We start from the raw sequence: 16,859 nt of genomic DNA, 5'->3' as shown, positions 1-16,859 counted from the left end.
ATAATTAAATTTACACTCTTCCCAAATTTAAAAGGTTTGGATCCATTTGGATGATTCATGATAAATATTTTTGAAGTTACAAATCCTACAAGGATCGTATTATTATTACGTCGAATTAAGGGGGATTTAGAGTCATATTTGTATCTTTTTTATGATTATTTGTGCAAAAATAAACTTTCTAATATGATAATCTATGAGTTGGGACCATGTTATAATAATTTTTAAGCATTTTGGAAGTGTATAGACTCATAAAAAATGGTGTAGAAGAAAAGTGACGAGATTGGAATAAGGAAATTTGATTTGGGAAAACAAAGTCAACACCTCTTAATCTCGTCCCTTCATTCAAATTAACCTCTTAATCTTATTCACTCTCCCTCCACCTTTTAATCTCATCCCTCCATTCAAATTAACCACTTAATCCTATTCATTCTCCTTTCACCTCTTCATCTATATAATCATTTTCTTTTTATAATTTCCCTTAAGTTATTTTAGTGGGTTCCCTTTCAATTTTTGTGGGATATTTTCCATTTTCAGAAATCAATTTTGCAAGGAGGACATCAAAAAGAACTTACGATCTTTTAAGGTATGGTCCTAATACTTATTCATTATGTATTTACTATATTGATGTGAATGTATTTTCTTTAATTTTACTATATTGATTAATCCTCATTATAACCTCCTATTTCCTCTCCCTGCCAATTTTCAGATGAAGATTTTTATTCTTTTTATTCATTGTGTATTTATTGTATTGATTAACAATCCTTTTTCCTCTCCTTGTCAATCTCTAGATCAGATGAAGATTTTTATATTTATTGTATTGATTCAGATGAAGATTTTTATTCATTATCTATTTACTGTATTGATTGACAACCCTCTATGAAGATTTATATTTATTATGTATTTATTGCTCCTCTCCCTGTCAATCTCCAAATGAAGATTTGTATTCATTGTGTATTTACTGTATTGATTGACAACCGTCTTTCCTCTCCCTATCAATCTCTAGATTAGATGAAGATTTTTATTCCCTGTGTATTTACTGTATTGATTAACAACCCTCTATGAAGATTTATATTTATTATGTATTTACTGTTCCTCTCCCTGTCAATCTCCAAATGAAGATTTTTATTCATTGTGTATTTACTGTATTGATTGACGATCGTCTTTCCTCTCCCTATCAATCTCTAGATTAGATGAAGTTTTTTATTATGTATTTACTGTATTGATTGACAACCCTCTATGAAGATTTATATTTATTATGTATTTACTGTTCCTCTCCCTGTCAATCTCCAAATGAAGATTTTTATTCATTGTGTATTTACTGTATTGATTGACAACCGTCTTTCCTCTCCCTATCAATCTCTAGATTAGATGAAGATTTTTATTCCCTGTGTATTTACTGTATTGATTAACAACCCTCTTTCCTCTCATTGTCAATCTCCAAATGAAGATTTTTATTCATTGTGTATTTACTGTATTGATAGATAACCCTCTTTCCTCTCCTTGTCAATCTCCAAATGAAGATCTATATATATTGTGTATTTATGTATTGATTGATGATGATTTTTATTCATTGTGTATTTACTGTATTGATTGACAACCCTCTTTCCTCTCCCTACCAATCTACAGATGAAGATTTTTATTCATTGTGTAAATTTTTTATTCATTATGTATTCATTGTATTGATTGACAACCCTCTTTCCTCTCCCTATCAATCTCCAGATGAAGATTTTTGTACTCACTATATTGATTGACAACCCTCTTTCTTATCCTTGTCAATCTCCACATGAAGATTTTTATTTATTATTTATTCCCTATATTAATTGACAACCCTCTTTTCTAGATGAAGATTTTTATTCATTATGTATTCACTATATTGATTGAAAAAAATCTAAGGATACATATTTTTCAACATGCACTTCTAGAAATTCTTAGGTCTACAAAGAAAAATAAAAAGAAAAATCTGTCGACAAATATTCTGCAACATGCACTCTTAGACCCACAAAGAAATAAGCTCTCATTCATTTTTGTGAGAAAAATTACACGAACTTCCAAAAACCTTAGATCTACAAAGATGTACAAACTTTCTCAGTCCTTGTTCCAGGAAAGATCAGATAAATAACCATCTTTTCTCTGCCTGTAAATCCTGCATAAACAAACAAACAAGAAAAAATTATAGAGAATGATTTTGTAACATGCACTTCAACAAATTCTTAGACTCAAAGAGAATAACATAATATATAATAATAAAATTTCAAATCATTAAAAAAAACTAGAAAGACCATCCTATCACCTAAAGCGAATCTTAACAACAATAACAGTAGTGTAACTCGGGTGGATTTGACTATTGTCATTTTTATCATCTCCTTTACTATTTCAAGCAATATGATGTCAAGAGCAAAGGGTCGAAAACGAGTTGCAACAGTAATGAGAAAGTTTGTTAAATCCTATTTTCTTTGCTATCTTTAACTCAGAAACTGGAGCTAATCATTCTTCTTTATTTCATGTTTTCAAAGGATAATATTATGTCATTGTCACCTGCATTGCATGCTCTGATCCACTACTTGTTGACTCATGATATTTGTGCACTTACACTAGTTTGGCTGCTGCATAATAGCTATCATGGCAACCAAACAAAGATCAAGATTAAAAAAACACAGATTATTCAGCAATGATTATCGGAATTGATAAAAATTAAAAAACACAGAATGAAAATGATCAAAATGGGTAAAGAAGAAATGTTGTATTTACATAAAATCGATCTTATCTATGTATATATTCTGATGTTGTTGCTTGATTAGTGTAGAATTGCAGATGGAAGAGATGTCCGGTATAGTTTACCCTTGTGCCGCTTGCAAGTTCCACCATAAAAAATGTGGAGAGAAATGCGAGCTCGCTGCCTACTTTCCACCAAGCGATTATGAAAATTTCAAACTTGTACACAAAATTTTCGGAACAAGCTATATAAAGAAAATCCTTAAAGTATGGATCCAACTTTTTCTTGTTTCAACTGTAGTGTACTGCATCAAATTATCATTTGTGGTGAGATTGTTTGCTTCAACTGTACTCATGTGCAGGATGTTCCAATTGAGAGTAGAGGGGATGCCGTAAAAAGCATGGTATACGAGGCAAGAGCCAGAGATATCGATCGTCTTCTTCGGGATCGAATAGTGCAGCTGGAATCTCAACTAGCCGAGCTTCTCAACGCAAAAGCTTCTCTTTCTCTTTCTCTTCCAACAGTTACACTACATCAAAGTGATGAGGAATTTTGGAGAACACTGTGAACACTGTGAACCCACTTCACCAATCATTCCATTAGCAAAGGGAGTTCAAAATGGAAACAGCGAATGCTATCTATTTTGGCCTTGCAAATCTTTTCTTAAAACAATCTACCGACAATTTCTTTGTTAAGTATTGTCGACAGCAATTAAACTACAAGTTAATGAAGATACTGGCTACAATTATTATCTAATTATTTTTAATTTAAGTTTTATTTTATTATTATGTTTTAATTGTATGTGATCGAATCTTTATTTTTTTTAAATAGTGTTATATGCTATTTTAAAAATGTGTTTTAATTTGATTTATGTATATTATGATTGGTTAAAAAAATTTGTTTTTTATAAGAACTTTTAGAAATGATAGATTTTTTAGATTTTTTGGATTTCATTTCTATTTTAAATATATATATTTTATACTACTCCATTTACTTTTTTTTGTATCAATCAAAATGATTACTATTTTTGTTTTCAAAATAAATTTGATTTTTATAAAATTGAGATTTTTAAACTAGAAATCATTTATCTACAATATGATTGGTTGAAAAAAATTGGTGTAATAGAAATAAATTTATAGGAATGATAGATTTTATAGAGAGTTATTTAGATTTCTTTATATCTAAAAAATAAATCTATGTTTTAAATAAGTTTTTATTTTTCATTTTTTATTTATAATCTTTTAAATAAATTTAAGTATAGATATATAAAAAATTTAATTTTTGAAAATATAAGTAATAAATTAGCTATTGTATGGAGATTTGATTCACACCATTTAAATAAAATAAAATATAAATATAAATAAATAATTAAACTCAATATAATTTTATAACATTGAATATGAATTTAAATATTTTTTATTTAGTCATTAAGAAATACTTATTTTCACTTTATTATTTATTTATATTATATAGTTTTATAATTATTAATAGTTATTTTATTAAGATCAATTATAATTAATATTATATACATATAATTAAAATAATATATAATATTAAACTAATAATTTTTTATTTTTTTTGATCGGTAATTTTTGTAGTATATTGATTCAAAAAAGATATACAATCATCCAAGGCCAAAACAAGATATAAACATCGGCCCAAAAAACTAACAGTCCTGACCTACTATGGAGAACATTTAAAGTTAAAAGCAAGGAATAAGAAACCAGTACTGTGCATCTCTGCACTAAAATATTACAGTCATCCGTAAAATTTTAGTTTTTTTTTTTTAAACTAGAAATAGAAGTAACAACAAAACAAAATTTATAGACCTGTGGCCGCTCAGCAACTCCCGCTCTGGTTCTTCTGCTCCTCCTCCTCATCCACGATGTCTGCTAGTGCCTTTCCCTTTGCTACTTCGCTCTTCATTTTCGGGATGCAATCCAAACTCCCAAAGTCAGGGTCACCTTCTAGACTGGCTAATAGTTGGAACGCCTGCCCTTCCTCAAAACGGTCACACAACTCTCTCCCAACCTCCATACGCGCCACCACCTTGAGGGCCTTCAAAACTTCATCTGTTCTGATTAGCTTGACACAGAGCTTCATGGCTTCCTAGCCAGAGCTCGCTCACGACATTGCTACTTAATTCAGTTTTCCGGCCCTCGGACAAAAGGCAATATCTCCTCCGCAACATCTCCCTCCCGAATGCGGATTCTTGTCTGAGGGACAACCCACTCCAAAATGGAGTCAAGGCTTATCAGATATTCCCCGTCAATCAACTTTGTCAGCGTGAGCTTTATTTTCTTTGTCTCTAGTTCGAATTCGCATGCCCAAGCCATAATCAAGGAGTACACCTCCATATTTGTCCTATAACGGAAGTGAATGTGCGAAAAATCCTCCCCAACATTAGGTGCACCGCACTCCACAATTTCTCTTCTTTATACTTGAAGAGTCCCTACATTCTTTTATCCGACACCGTCCCCAAAAAAGAAATCAATTTCTTCTCGGTTCTCAGAGTAAAATTTGCCTCCATTGAAACTGCACAAACTATTATCTCCAAACTCTATAATGCAAATGACATGAAAAAAATTTATCAAACAAATTGTTTGAAAATACTTTACTCCCAAACCGAATTAATTTATTCCTCCACCGTCGTTTGCGATGGGTCATAAATGCATAATCAATGATATAAAAAGAATGAGATTTCGCAGCAGATTTGCTGCACTCCACCATCATCTCGAACAGGTACTCTACACTTGGCAACTGCCTCATTAATTGTAGTGTCTTTGAGTGGGCATACTCCTCATTACGGGCTACCTTGCGTGCATGTAGATTGTTTCATGCATTTAGGATTGTATTAAATCCACTTCCACACTTTGCCATCTCCCTTCCACCACTTGGCCATTTGGCTTGTCATGTCACATTCGATGTTGGAGAGTAGGTCTGCCACTGCATTGGCACCTTGTCTAACGTGGGAGACCCAAAACTCCTCAAAGAGGTTGAGTTTCTCTCGAATGATCTCCACCCAATGGGATAATTTCCATGATGGGGTATTGCCCTTAGCAATTGCGTTGATGACCACTTGGGAATCTCCTTCTAGGTGCAGCCTTGGGATTTTGATGTTTATAGCCAATTCGGTTGCCATAAGTGCCGCCTGTACCTCTGCTTCATTATTTGTTCCATCCTGCAGTCGTCATGCTCCTTTGAAAAGGATGACCCCTTTATCATTTCTCGCAACTACTCCCACTCCTGAGGCTCCTGGGTTTCCCCTAGATGCTCCATCGAAGTTTATTTTTATCCATTCCTTGCTCGACAGTTCCCATGTGACCTCCTCTTTTCCTAAAGGGCGATTAACCCGCAAGGACCCATTAACGGGTTGATAATTCACAAGAGGCCAATTAGCTTGATTATCTCTTTCCTCACTAGTGTAGGGGTATTTTGCCAGATTATGGTTTCTGGCTGCCACTGATATGGATTCAGCTATCACTCTTTCAACCCTTAACAACAAACTCTCCATTGGTTCTTCTTTTTCTTGGAATATCCTTCTGTTTCTCTCCTTCCAAATCTCCCATATAACAAGGGATGGTGCCACTAACCATAAGTTGGAAAAAACAGACCTACGGCTCGGTATCTTCCAACTGGAGAAAAGGTCAAGGACTGTATTAGGTAGAGGGACCATCCATCCTAGCTTCCCTAAAAGGAAGCTCTGTACCTTCTGCGCTTCCTCACATTGTAGAAGCAGGTGATCCAGAGATTCCTCTGCCTTGTTGCACATTATGCATCTGAAAGAGCCCAAAAGCCCAGTCTACACAATCTGTCCCCTGTCAGGATGCGTTTTTTCAGAATCAACCACGCAAAGGCTCCTACTTTTGGGAGGATTGGGGAGCTCCACATTAGTTTTATTGGCCATTCCTTTCTTTCTTCCAGTTTGTCAAGGATACTATAACCAATCTTGACCGAGTACTGCCCCGATTTTGAACCACACCATCTTATAGTGTCTTCCTTAGTGGACAACATAGGGGTGTATTCTTGCATGATACTCTTTAACGAGTCTTTTTTGATTTGCTAGCAAGGGTAGATTTTCTACGTCTTTCCATTCACATTGATCTACCCCTTGGACCCTGCTTTTCACGAGAAATTCTCCTACCTTTTCTCCCCACTGTTTAGTGACCTGTTTGATATTCTCAATATCTGGTCTATTTGAGAGAGTTGGCCTTCCCTCCCATGAGTCTATCCAGAAATTGGCCACTGTCCCATTGCCTATTTCCCAAATGATGTGCTCAGTAATGACATGTCTGCAGGAAGCAATAAAATTCCATATGGTTGAGCCTTTTGGTAAGGTGCTGATAGCGAATATGTGTTCCCTGCTCATTTGATCTAAGTACTTATGTTTTAGTATTTGTACCCATTTCTGATTCGGCTGGGCATAAATCTGCCAAATCACTTTTGCCCCCATTGCTTCATTTAGGAGTTTCCAGTTTCTCAGTCCTACTCCTCCTACCTGTTTGTCTTGACAGACTTTATCCCACACAACCAAGGGAATTTTGTCATTTGCTTCTTTGCCATTCCAAAGAAATTTTCTCATCCCCCTGTTTATACAGTTGATCACTTTCTCCGGGATCTTCAAGGTTGTCATGGAGAATATGGGAAGGGCCGAGAGGATCGCTTTGAGAAGCATAATCCGCTCGGACAAGGTAAGCCATTTACTCTTCCACCCTTCAAGGCAATTTGCACAAACATCAATGAGGTTGTTCCATAGGTTAGCGTCGTTAATCCCACCAAATAAGGGGGTACCCAAAAACTTTCCAGGTAGGATCTGTCGACCCCTGTATTAAAGAAAAAAGCTTCCGATTTGGCCCAGTTAACCTGTTGACCACTTGCTCTATAGAAAACATTTATTGTCCTTCTAATCACTTGAGCCTCTTGAAGTGAAGATTACCCACACAGTAGGGTATCATCCGCAAATTGTTGATGTGTAACTGGCTCCATTCCTTCCGCAATTTTAATCCCTTTCCAGCTTCCTCGTTGTTGTTGTAATCGAATTAGTCTTCCCAAAACTTCCGCCAATATAATGAACAGGAAGGATGATAATGAGTCTCCTTGTCTAAGTCCACATGTAGTTTGAAAGAAGCCTTGCGGGCTACCATTAACCAAGATAGAAGTTCACATCCCCCCCCTATACAAGCTCATATCCAGCTAATCCATTCTTTGGAGAAGCCAAAGCTCTGTAAAACCTGGAGAAGAAATTCCCGATCCACCATGTCATATGCTTTTCTAATATCTAATTTGATCAGCATTCGATCCACTTTTGATTGACGAACTATGTGGATGGCCTCATGGGCAATTATTATTCCCTCAATAATCGATCTACCTAGGGCAAAGCCACTCTGTTCTTCTGAGATGATATGACTTAGTAATGGTTTCAATCTATTTGAGATCACTTTAGTTATCACTTTGTAAATGGTGTTGCACAAAGAAATTGGCCTAAATTCATTGAAAGACGTAGGGTGCTCCACCTTGGGGGTAAGGGCAAGTAGTGTGCAATTTAGCTCCTTTGCAACACTCGCCTTGCTATGTGATTCCTCCACTACTGCCCAAACCTCATTTCCTACAATCTCCCAGAAGGTTTGGTAGAAAAAAGCCGGGAAACCATCCGGCCCTGGAGCTTTATCACCTTCCATACTAAAGACTGCATTTTCCTTCGCTTGAATGTGTTTCATCAGTGCCTGATTTTGCGCATCTGTTATCAGCTCTGGGATAACATTTAGCCCATTTTGTTGGTGCTCCAAAGTGGGTCAGTGCAAGAAGATGAGTCCACTTTTTGGCCAAAAAGTGGAAGTGTTTTCCCTGATTTTCAGATTTTGTCTCATTTGAGCTTAAATTTTGAAACACTTAGAGATTGAATCTTGGAAAAAGTCAGTAATATAAAAGATATCCCTATGAGTGTACTTTCCAAATATGTAATTTATTTTAATACCCACATAATAAAAAATAACTTTTTGAGTGGAGTTATGAAAACTATGTTTTAAAAATGCTTGTTTCAGGACCATACCATGCATGTGTACGACCCACACTTTTTGACACAATTAAAATTATTTTCTCAAACCGTTTTGGGAAATGGTTTGTAACACACTGAAGATTGATGAGCATATTTTTCTGTATTATTTTTTTTTAATATTTTTTTTTAATTAATTTTTTAATGGCCGTAATTATCTTTTTAAAAATTTGACGTGTACGACCCACATAATTTGATGTAAACTTAACATTTTTTTATTTTTTATTTTTTAAAATACAAAAGAATTTTGTGTAGATTGATGACATAATTTTTTTTCCAAAATTCCTTAAAATAAAGAAGTTATTAAATTAACAAAATTAGTTAATATTTCAAATTTATGGACCTGATTTAGTATAAATTAAATGAAAAATAGTTAAAATAATAAATTTTTAAATAAATTTACATATTTAGAATCTAGACAGTATAATATGAAATGGGTTTTAATTTCATATAAAAATTCTCTGATTAGAGGCACGTAAACTATTTCAAAAGTTTGTATTTGTGCTTTCATTCATGGAGATTTGAATTTTCAGGTCCATGTCTCAGGTGTGGCCATCCCAAGCCTATCTCGGGCCTAATCCCAAGCCAAGTGGCGGATTGTGGAATCAACTTCCACAAAACGGGCCCCTGTTTTCAAACAAGGGCGGCTTGTGGAAAAAAAAGGAAAAATGCGATTTAGAAACGGGGGCCCCCCATTTTTAAAAATGGGCCCCCGTTTTGTTTAGAAGCGGGCCCCCATTTTAGAACAAAACGGGGGCCCGTTTATTTTTTCTTTGGACCCTCGTTACCTTTCGGCTCGGGAGCCCGAAGCATAAACGGGCCCCTATTTTTTGAAAATGGGCCCCCATTTATAAGAGCGCGTTTTCCAACACATGAACTTCCATGAATTTGTGACTTATTACCTTGCACTTGCCCAAGTGGTAGAACTTTCCTTGGATAGTAGTGCTAGAAAGAAATCATCCGCCTCTTTATTTATGTCCTCCAAATTATCTAGTAAGACATTATCACTGTTGTAGATAGTTGTGATTTTGTTCCGAGATCTTCTCGCCTTTACCAAGTTGTGGAAATTTTTTGTATTTCTGTCTCCTTCCTTTAGCCAGCATTCTCTCGACTTTTGTCTCCAGTATATCTCCTCTCAGGCTAGAACTTCGCTATATTTCCCTTTGAGATCTCTCTCCTACAAGAACATCTCGGATGTCATCCCCTTTTGAATTATGTCTTCTTGCAAGGCCGCCATCCTTTCCTCCAGATCTCTTTTATTTGCAAAAATATTTCCAAACTTGATTCGGTTCCACTCTTTGATTTTAGACTTAACAAACTGCAACTTCTTGATGAAAACGAAGGCCTTAGTAACACAAATCTCCGGGGCTCCAAACCACCATTCCTTGATTAAATCCCTCAAGCTTCCATCCCTCAGCCACATTTTTTCAAAATTGAAAGGACATCTGATGGGGGGGCCATCAAAAGCTATGGTGAGCTCCACTGGTAGATGATCTAAAGCAACCATTGGTTGGATATTTGAGGCGAAAAGGAGATTGGTTTCCGCCTAGAGCCCACCCAGGAAAAAATGGTCAAGCTTCTCTGCTACATGATGCCCTACGATCCTTCGGTTAGACCATGTGAATTGTCCATCCTTGGATTTGACTTCCTTGAGTCCATTGTCAGCCACAAAATTTTGAAAATCCACTTGGGTCGCCGAAGGTCCTCCCTTGCCCCCCGATTTATCACTCAGATCCAATATAGCATTGAATTCACCCCCAATAATAATAACACCACCTTCCATATCTCTAATGAGAGAAGACAGGGGCTTCCACAAAATTCTTTGAAGATTGGGTTTTGATGGTCCATAAACATTGATCAAGGTGAAATCAACATTTAGGGGGTAGGAATGAACCTTACATACCTGCCAAATACTGGAAGTAAAAACTTCCTCAACCTTGTAATCGTTCATGTTCCAGAGGATACCCAGACCTCCCGATGCTCCCTCTGAATATACGAAGAGCCCCATCCACTGCTTCCAGGTTCCCATGAGTACCTTAGCTTCCACTTTGCTCATCTTTGTCTCTTCTAAGAAAACTACATCTGGCCTTAATTGATCTAACCCTTGTTTGATCAATCGGCATTTGTCAAGGGCATTGCAACCCCTGACATTCCAGGTTATGATTTTCATTGTCCTTCAGGAAGGGTGGCACCCTTCCCTACTATCAATTTACTTTGGCCTTTGGCGCTTCCAGCCAATGCAATCTTGAACTGGTTTGATTTTCTACCTCTCGATCTCTTTTCCCCCATCCGCACATTGTTACACACATGCTTCATTTGCTCTATTGTCCTTGTTTCCAGAATGTCTTCCTCATCCATCCATCCCCATTCATCCTCATCATCAACTCCATCAACAACTCTATTTTCCTTGGTTTCATCCTTGTCAGTACCCGGGTCCTTATCCTTCTCAGAGTGTTGTACTATCTCCAAACTGACTCTTGTTTCTTCGGGAGTAAAGGCCCTGGATTTAACCTCATCCAGAATATCAACTGCTTTCTCTACTCTTGTAATGGCCTCTTCTACCCAACCTGCAGCCTCCCTATGTTTGTTAATAAGAGCAACATCTGTTACAATTTCTTCCACCTCCTGGGTGGTGTTGTTGTGGGCCATCGAAACCTCCCCCTAAATAAAGGGGTTTTGCAGAGGTTGATTCATGTCCTCATTTGATCTTGTCTCCTTCCTTATACTTTCCTCTCCTTGTTTGCATAATAGGTAACCTCATCTTCTATTGTTGTCTCAACAGTTTTCCCTTTAGGGCCTATTAAACAGGTTTCCTTCGAGTGTCCTTTTTTGCAATGTTTACAAATTTTGTTTGATTCCTCCACCTCGATTTTTTGAAGCCACTGTCCTGCATTTTTTATGATCTCAACTTGTTCTGGGAGTGGGTATTGGGGTTTCCACCCAATACATATTCGTGCATACATGCTGAAGTCTTTGGACTCAATAGCCTCATCTGCTTTGATGTAGAATCCCAGTTTGTTACCTAGGGTTTGGAAGAACTCCTCATTCCAGTATTCTCTGGGAAGGTTATATAATCTAAGCCAGACAGGTATCTCTTCAATTGGGGCCATCATTGGATTGAAGTTAGTTTCCCAATCTCTAACGTACAAACCCCTTCCACCCATGAAAAAAGGTCCGTTATTTAAAATTCTTTGCTTATCCTTACCGTCTTCAGTGATTACCAGAAAAAACCCATTTGGAAGGGTTTTGAGTTCAATTTTGCGTTTCCAATTTTCAGCACACCAACCTTTCATCTTACCCACCAACGACCAATCACCAAAACATTTTACAAAAATTCCCCTCTCTCGGAAGAAGGCCACAGAGTCATTTCAGCTTTTGCTGTCAATCATCAATGAAACTTTCTCCGTTCTCAAGCCCTCTTTTTGCTCCGGGACCTTCCTCTGTTTCTGGAAATTCCTTCTAGGTCACCATTCTTTCTCTTAGTAGTGTTGCCATATAGTTTTTGGGTCGTACTCCTTATTGCGATGCCCTTGGAATCTGGTAATCTCCTTTCTCAAAACCTTGGATTCTCTAGCTAACATTTCCTCCCCCCATTGCTTGTGGGGATGAAAGAACCTATCCTAATCCTCCCAAGCCTTGCTTGGATTTTGCCAAGGGCGTTTACCAGGTCGTGACTGTGTGAAGTTTTGCCACATTCCTTGATCTTCATATCTTCGACCTTGAAAGCCATCTCCTTGCGGTCGAAAAACCTGCAACTCCCTCGGTCGAAGCCCTAGTCTCCTCCGCCGTTGCTCCATTTCTCTGAATTAAACTAATAATTAAGTTCAAGATTAATTTATAATTAAAATTATATAGATTTTATAATAAAATTGAGATTATATTCTTAAGAAAAATTTATATTTTCACTATAATATTTATATTATATTATAATTATTAATGTTATTTTATTGAAGTGAGAGTTATATTTAATACTACAAAAATATAATTAAAATAATATAATTTTAAAATAACAATAATTAAGAATTAGAACAAGTGTTTTTATTACAATATTATAAAGGTAAGTATTCACCATATTATGAAACTTGTTTAAAATATTGTAAATAATTTTTAATCATAAATTTAAAAAAAATTCATTTAGTCTTAAAAAAAAATATTTTCACTCTAATGTTATTAATTTTATTATTATAAGTATAAAAATCTAAAGTTTCTAGTTAAATTGGAATTATGTTTTAAGAGAAATCACATTTTTAGTATAATGTTAAACATTATACTAAAAATGTGATTTATACTATTTAATTTTAGTGAAAGATATAATTAATACTAGCAATCGCACTTTGGTGTGCAATGGTTATGCCGAAAAGGTGTAGAAGGTCAATTAAGGAAAATTTTGGTGTATTTTGCATACATTTGTTCAGTGCATAACTTCAATTGGTAGGCCATTTAAAAATTGATGTTGTTTGTGCAACCAAGGTCTCAATCAAGAATTGATAGCTTAAAATGAACTATGTATCTAGTTATAGGAATCCAAGCATGAGTTAAAAAAGAAAGATATAGATAGAGAGGAAGAAGAAGAGATGGGAAGATAGAGATAGAGGGATCAAGAGAGAGATAAAGGAGGTAATAGAGAGAAGAAGAGAGAGGGAGGAGAGATAGAGAGGGAGAGGGAGAAACAAGGAGTGTGTGAAAGTGTGAGAGATATTGAGATAGAGATGGGGAGGAGTAACAAGGAGTGTGTGAACAAGATTTACAGAGATAAATAGATAGAGGATAGATAAATAAAGAGATATAGAAAGAGGGAGAGGTATAAATAGGGAGAGATAATTATAGAAAGGAGTGATAGAGATAGGCATAGTGAGTAAGATAGATGGGGGAGAGAGGGGGAAGGGAGAGGTATATATAGGGAGAGATAATGATAGAAAGGAGTGATAGAGATAGGCATAGAGAGAGAGAGAGGGGGGGGGGGGGGAGAAGGAGAAGGTAAGTAGAGAGATACAAGAGATGGAGAGATAAATTAAATTTATTATATAAATTAAAAGAAAAATTCAAAATATAACTGTTCTACAATAAATTAAAATTTTAATAAGATAAATAATTATAAATTAAGTTAACTCTAATAACTTTTAATTATTATTTGTAATTTCATTAAAAAAGGCATAAATAATTAATAATAAATTTCAAACTTTAACCTAAAATTAAAATAAAAATAGAATAAACGAAATGCAAAGTCTAAATATATGAGAATTCAAATATTAATAAAAAACAATAATTTAAATTTTTATAATAAATAATAAATATTTTAAATTAAAAAATAATTAAATAAAAAAACATTTTTTAAAAAATTTATTAGAACTAAATTATTAATAAAGCATGCACCTAAAAAATATAATTAATAGATTACAAACATTGTTAACATGAATTGAATCACAATCCAAATCTCAAGCTTAAGATTTATCATATCTTACACGATGCATAATGTACTTAGTTAAGGTATATTCTTGCATTATTTAGATTTGCTCTTTAGATATTGTATTGTGTCTAATAACTTAACTATAATTACGAATTTTTTATTTTTAAATTGGTTATGTGTGCACCTTGGGCTAGAAATTAACCATAATAAAGTATTATAAGGGTTATGGTCAGGATTATTATAAATTTGGTATTAATAATAAATATTGAAGTGCTTTTAAGTATAATTCCATTTCTATGTGAGGTTAAGTATTATTGGATCTAAATTAATTAACCACAACACCACAATATTTTTTAAGCTTACAATTAACTTTAAAATTATAATAAATTATAATTTTTAAAATTCATAAACATTTATTATCTGATATAAATAAATTAAATTTCTATTAAAAAATAAATCAATAATGATGATACATTCGGACAGATCAACGGATTTACAGAAGAAGTTGGTGATTATAAAGAAAAAGCGATGACGGCGCATGGCGAAAATATGCTTGGCAAAAGCTTTGTGAAGAATTTTGTCGCGGGGGCCACCATTATTATTACTTATTGTTTGCTTTCGCAGAAATCTGATTAAAAACCCTAGATTTACATACCTGAATGAGAAGAAGGGGAGAGTTAATAACAGTCCGAGGGCTGAGAATGTTGTGCAACAATTCATCAAATCCGAGAATCGGTGGCTGAATATCTCCAAATTTAGCAAGAGTAACATCTGCATCTGCTTCCACAAACAAAACTCCTTCACCTGTACATTCCACCGCCAGTTTCCCAGCAACCGCCTCTCTCAGCCTTCCAGCAAAACGGGCGAAAACCTAGCGTGAACGACGAATGTGTGAAGGACGAAAAATGCAAATTGTTGAAAGTGGATCGTCAAATCTAGATTGAGGCGCGTGAACACTCGGTGGTTTTGGAGGAGGACTCCCTCCTCCACGCCGTTTGTAGACAATTCTTTCTTATACTCTTCATTTAATGTTCTCCTTTACTCATATATTAATCTGCATTTACTTTGATTTAATTTTGTCTGGTATTCGAATGTACTCGATCTACATCTCAACCTAACCCTTAATCACACCTCCCTGGTCACTCGTGAGACCCATCTGTGGCCTCCAATGGAACTAGAGTCGGATGGCGACACCTTTAATTCCCCTAGCCCTGCCGATCAGGTCCATTCCAACTGAAAAAAAACCTTTGCCGAGACCGTTGCTTCGTCTGCTCATGGAGTACACCATAGAGCGAGATTTTTTAAGACTCCCGGAGGCGAACGACCCGGTGAGGAAGGTAAGAGCCCTACCATGCCCTCAAATTCTTTCTGCATTTCGCCAAACAATGAGATGTTGAAAGAAATTGTTTCCGAAAAATCTAGGTTAAGCGATACTGCCATTTTCTTTGCTTGTGTTAATATTGAGAAATGCTCGCCTAGGAAATTCCTAGATGATTGGTTTCATAATCTCTGGAATTTGAAATTAGGGCTTAAGATTTCATTATGTAGGCAAGTCTAGAAAGGTCTTTCTATTATCTTTTTTAATAATCATGAATCCCAGGTTGAAATCCTTAAACGACAATACTGGACTGTTGGAACACCTCCTTTCGTGCCCTAGCCTGGTCTTCAGAGGCTGTCAATGAGGAAGTTCTTGTGCTATCAAGCCCTAGAGGGGTCATTCTTAAGGATGTCCCTCCCTTCCTCTAGCATTTTCTTCCCCAAGTATTGGAAACATTTGGGAGAATAATTCGGTTTGATGAAACAACGCATTTAGTCCCTAAACTTGATGCAAGAATACTTATCTCCATCAAACCTGGGGTCGACATCCCTCCACTTCTAAACCATAACATCAGTGAGGAAACATTTGTTTACCCTATTGAAATACTTGGAGGACTAAACGCCTATTTTTTTGTGCAAAAAAGAAGGGCATCTTCGGAAGAACTGCCCAATCATTAACCGCAGGTAGCAAAAGAATAACACTAACCTAGCAGGAGCATCTGAAAACCCTAGCACCGATAAGGAGTTGATCCCAAACCCAAGCAACCTTCATTTTGCTAGAAACAATACTAACCCTAAAGATGATCCCACCTTAAGCTCTGCTCCTGGCCTCATCCCTTTTGAACTAAATCCAATGAATGTTGACTCCACTACCAAACCCCTCAACCTCGCTTCCGTTCCCACCAAAATTTCTGAGGGTTCGCCTTCTGACTGTTTTCAAACAGTCACATCAAGAAAGCGAAGACAAAAGAATGCCCAACAACTCGCCTTGAATCAAATCCGAGCTGGTGATCAAATGGCCAATCAATTGACAACCACTAGCAAATAGTCCCATCGCGATGAAAGATGACATAATAAATGCTTCACAAACTCTGACCACCTCCTTAGTTAAAAATATGGTTAAAAATTTAGAGAAGTCTGATCGCGGTGCTGGTGATGCTAGCATGAGTGATAATCCTGTGAAAATGATGCTCAGGTCTGGGACCCCCAAACGATCTGAATTCACATTATTTGCAGAGGTTACCCCTGATGTTAACACCTCCAACCCCATGATAGCATCTATGCTAAATGAAATAGAGGACAACCATATTATTGAAGTTATCTATGCTAATAAGGGTCTAGAAGACATTAAGTCTAGCTCAATGCTCCTT

At 35.8% G+C, this 16,859-nt stretch overlaps 2 protein-coding genes across 2 annotated transcripts; one reads left to right on the top strand and one right to left on the bottom strand.

Annotated features, from left to right (window-relative positions):
• The first annotated feature begins 499 nt into the window (after window positions 1-499).
• On the top strand, window positions 500-3,448 carry LOC131061542 (LOB domain-containing protein 1-like). The gene is made up of 3 exons (XM_057995277.2): window positions 500-583; window positions 2,804-2,979; window positions 3,075-3,448. The coding sequence occupies exons 2-3, from the start codon at window positions 2,812-2,814 to the stop codon at window positions 3,279-3,281; spliced, it is 375 nt and encodes a 124-aa protein (XP_057851260.2). The 5' UTR covers window positions 500-583; window positions 2,804-2,811; the 3' UTR covers window positions 3,282-3,448.
• Window positions 3,449-5,903: 2,455 nt separating this feature from the next.
• LOC131857651 (uncharacterized) lies at window positions 5,904-6,485 on the bottom strand. Its single transcript, XM_059210349.1, has one exon. It carries the CDS (start codon window positions 6,483-6,485, stop codon window positions 5,904-5,906), a length of 582 nt encoding a protein of 193 aa, XP_059066332.1.
• Window positions 6,486-16,859: the final 10,374 nt, after the last annotated feature.

This window comes from Cryptomeria japonica, chromosome 8, assembly GCF_030272615.1.
Source record: "Cryptomeria japonica chromosome 8, Sugi_1.0, whole genome shotgun sequence".
Classification (NCBI taxonomy): Eukaryota; Viridiplantae; Streptophyta; class Pinopsida; order Cupressales; family Cupressaceae; genus Cryptomeria; species Cryptomeria japonica.
The sequence above is the reverse complement of the archived record's forward strand: the minus strand, read 5'-3'. Positions and strand labels throughout refer to the sequence as shown.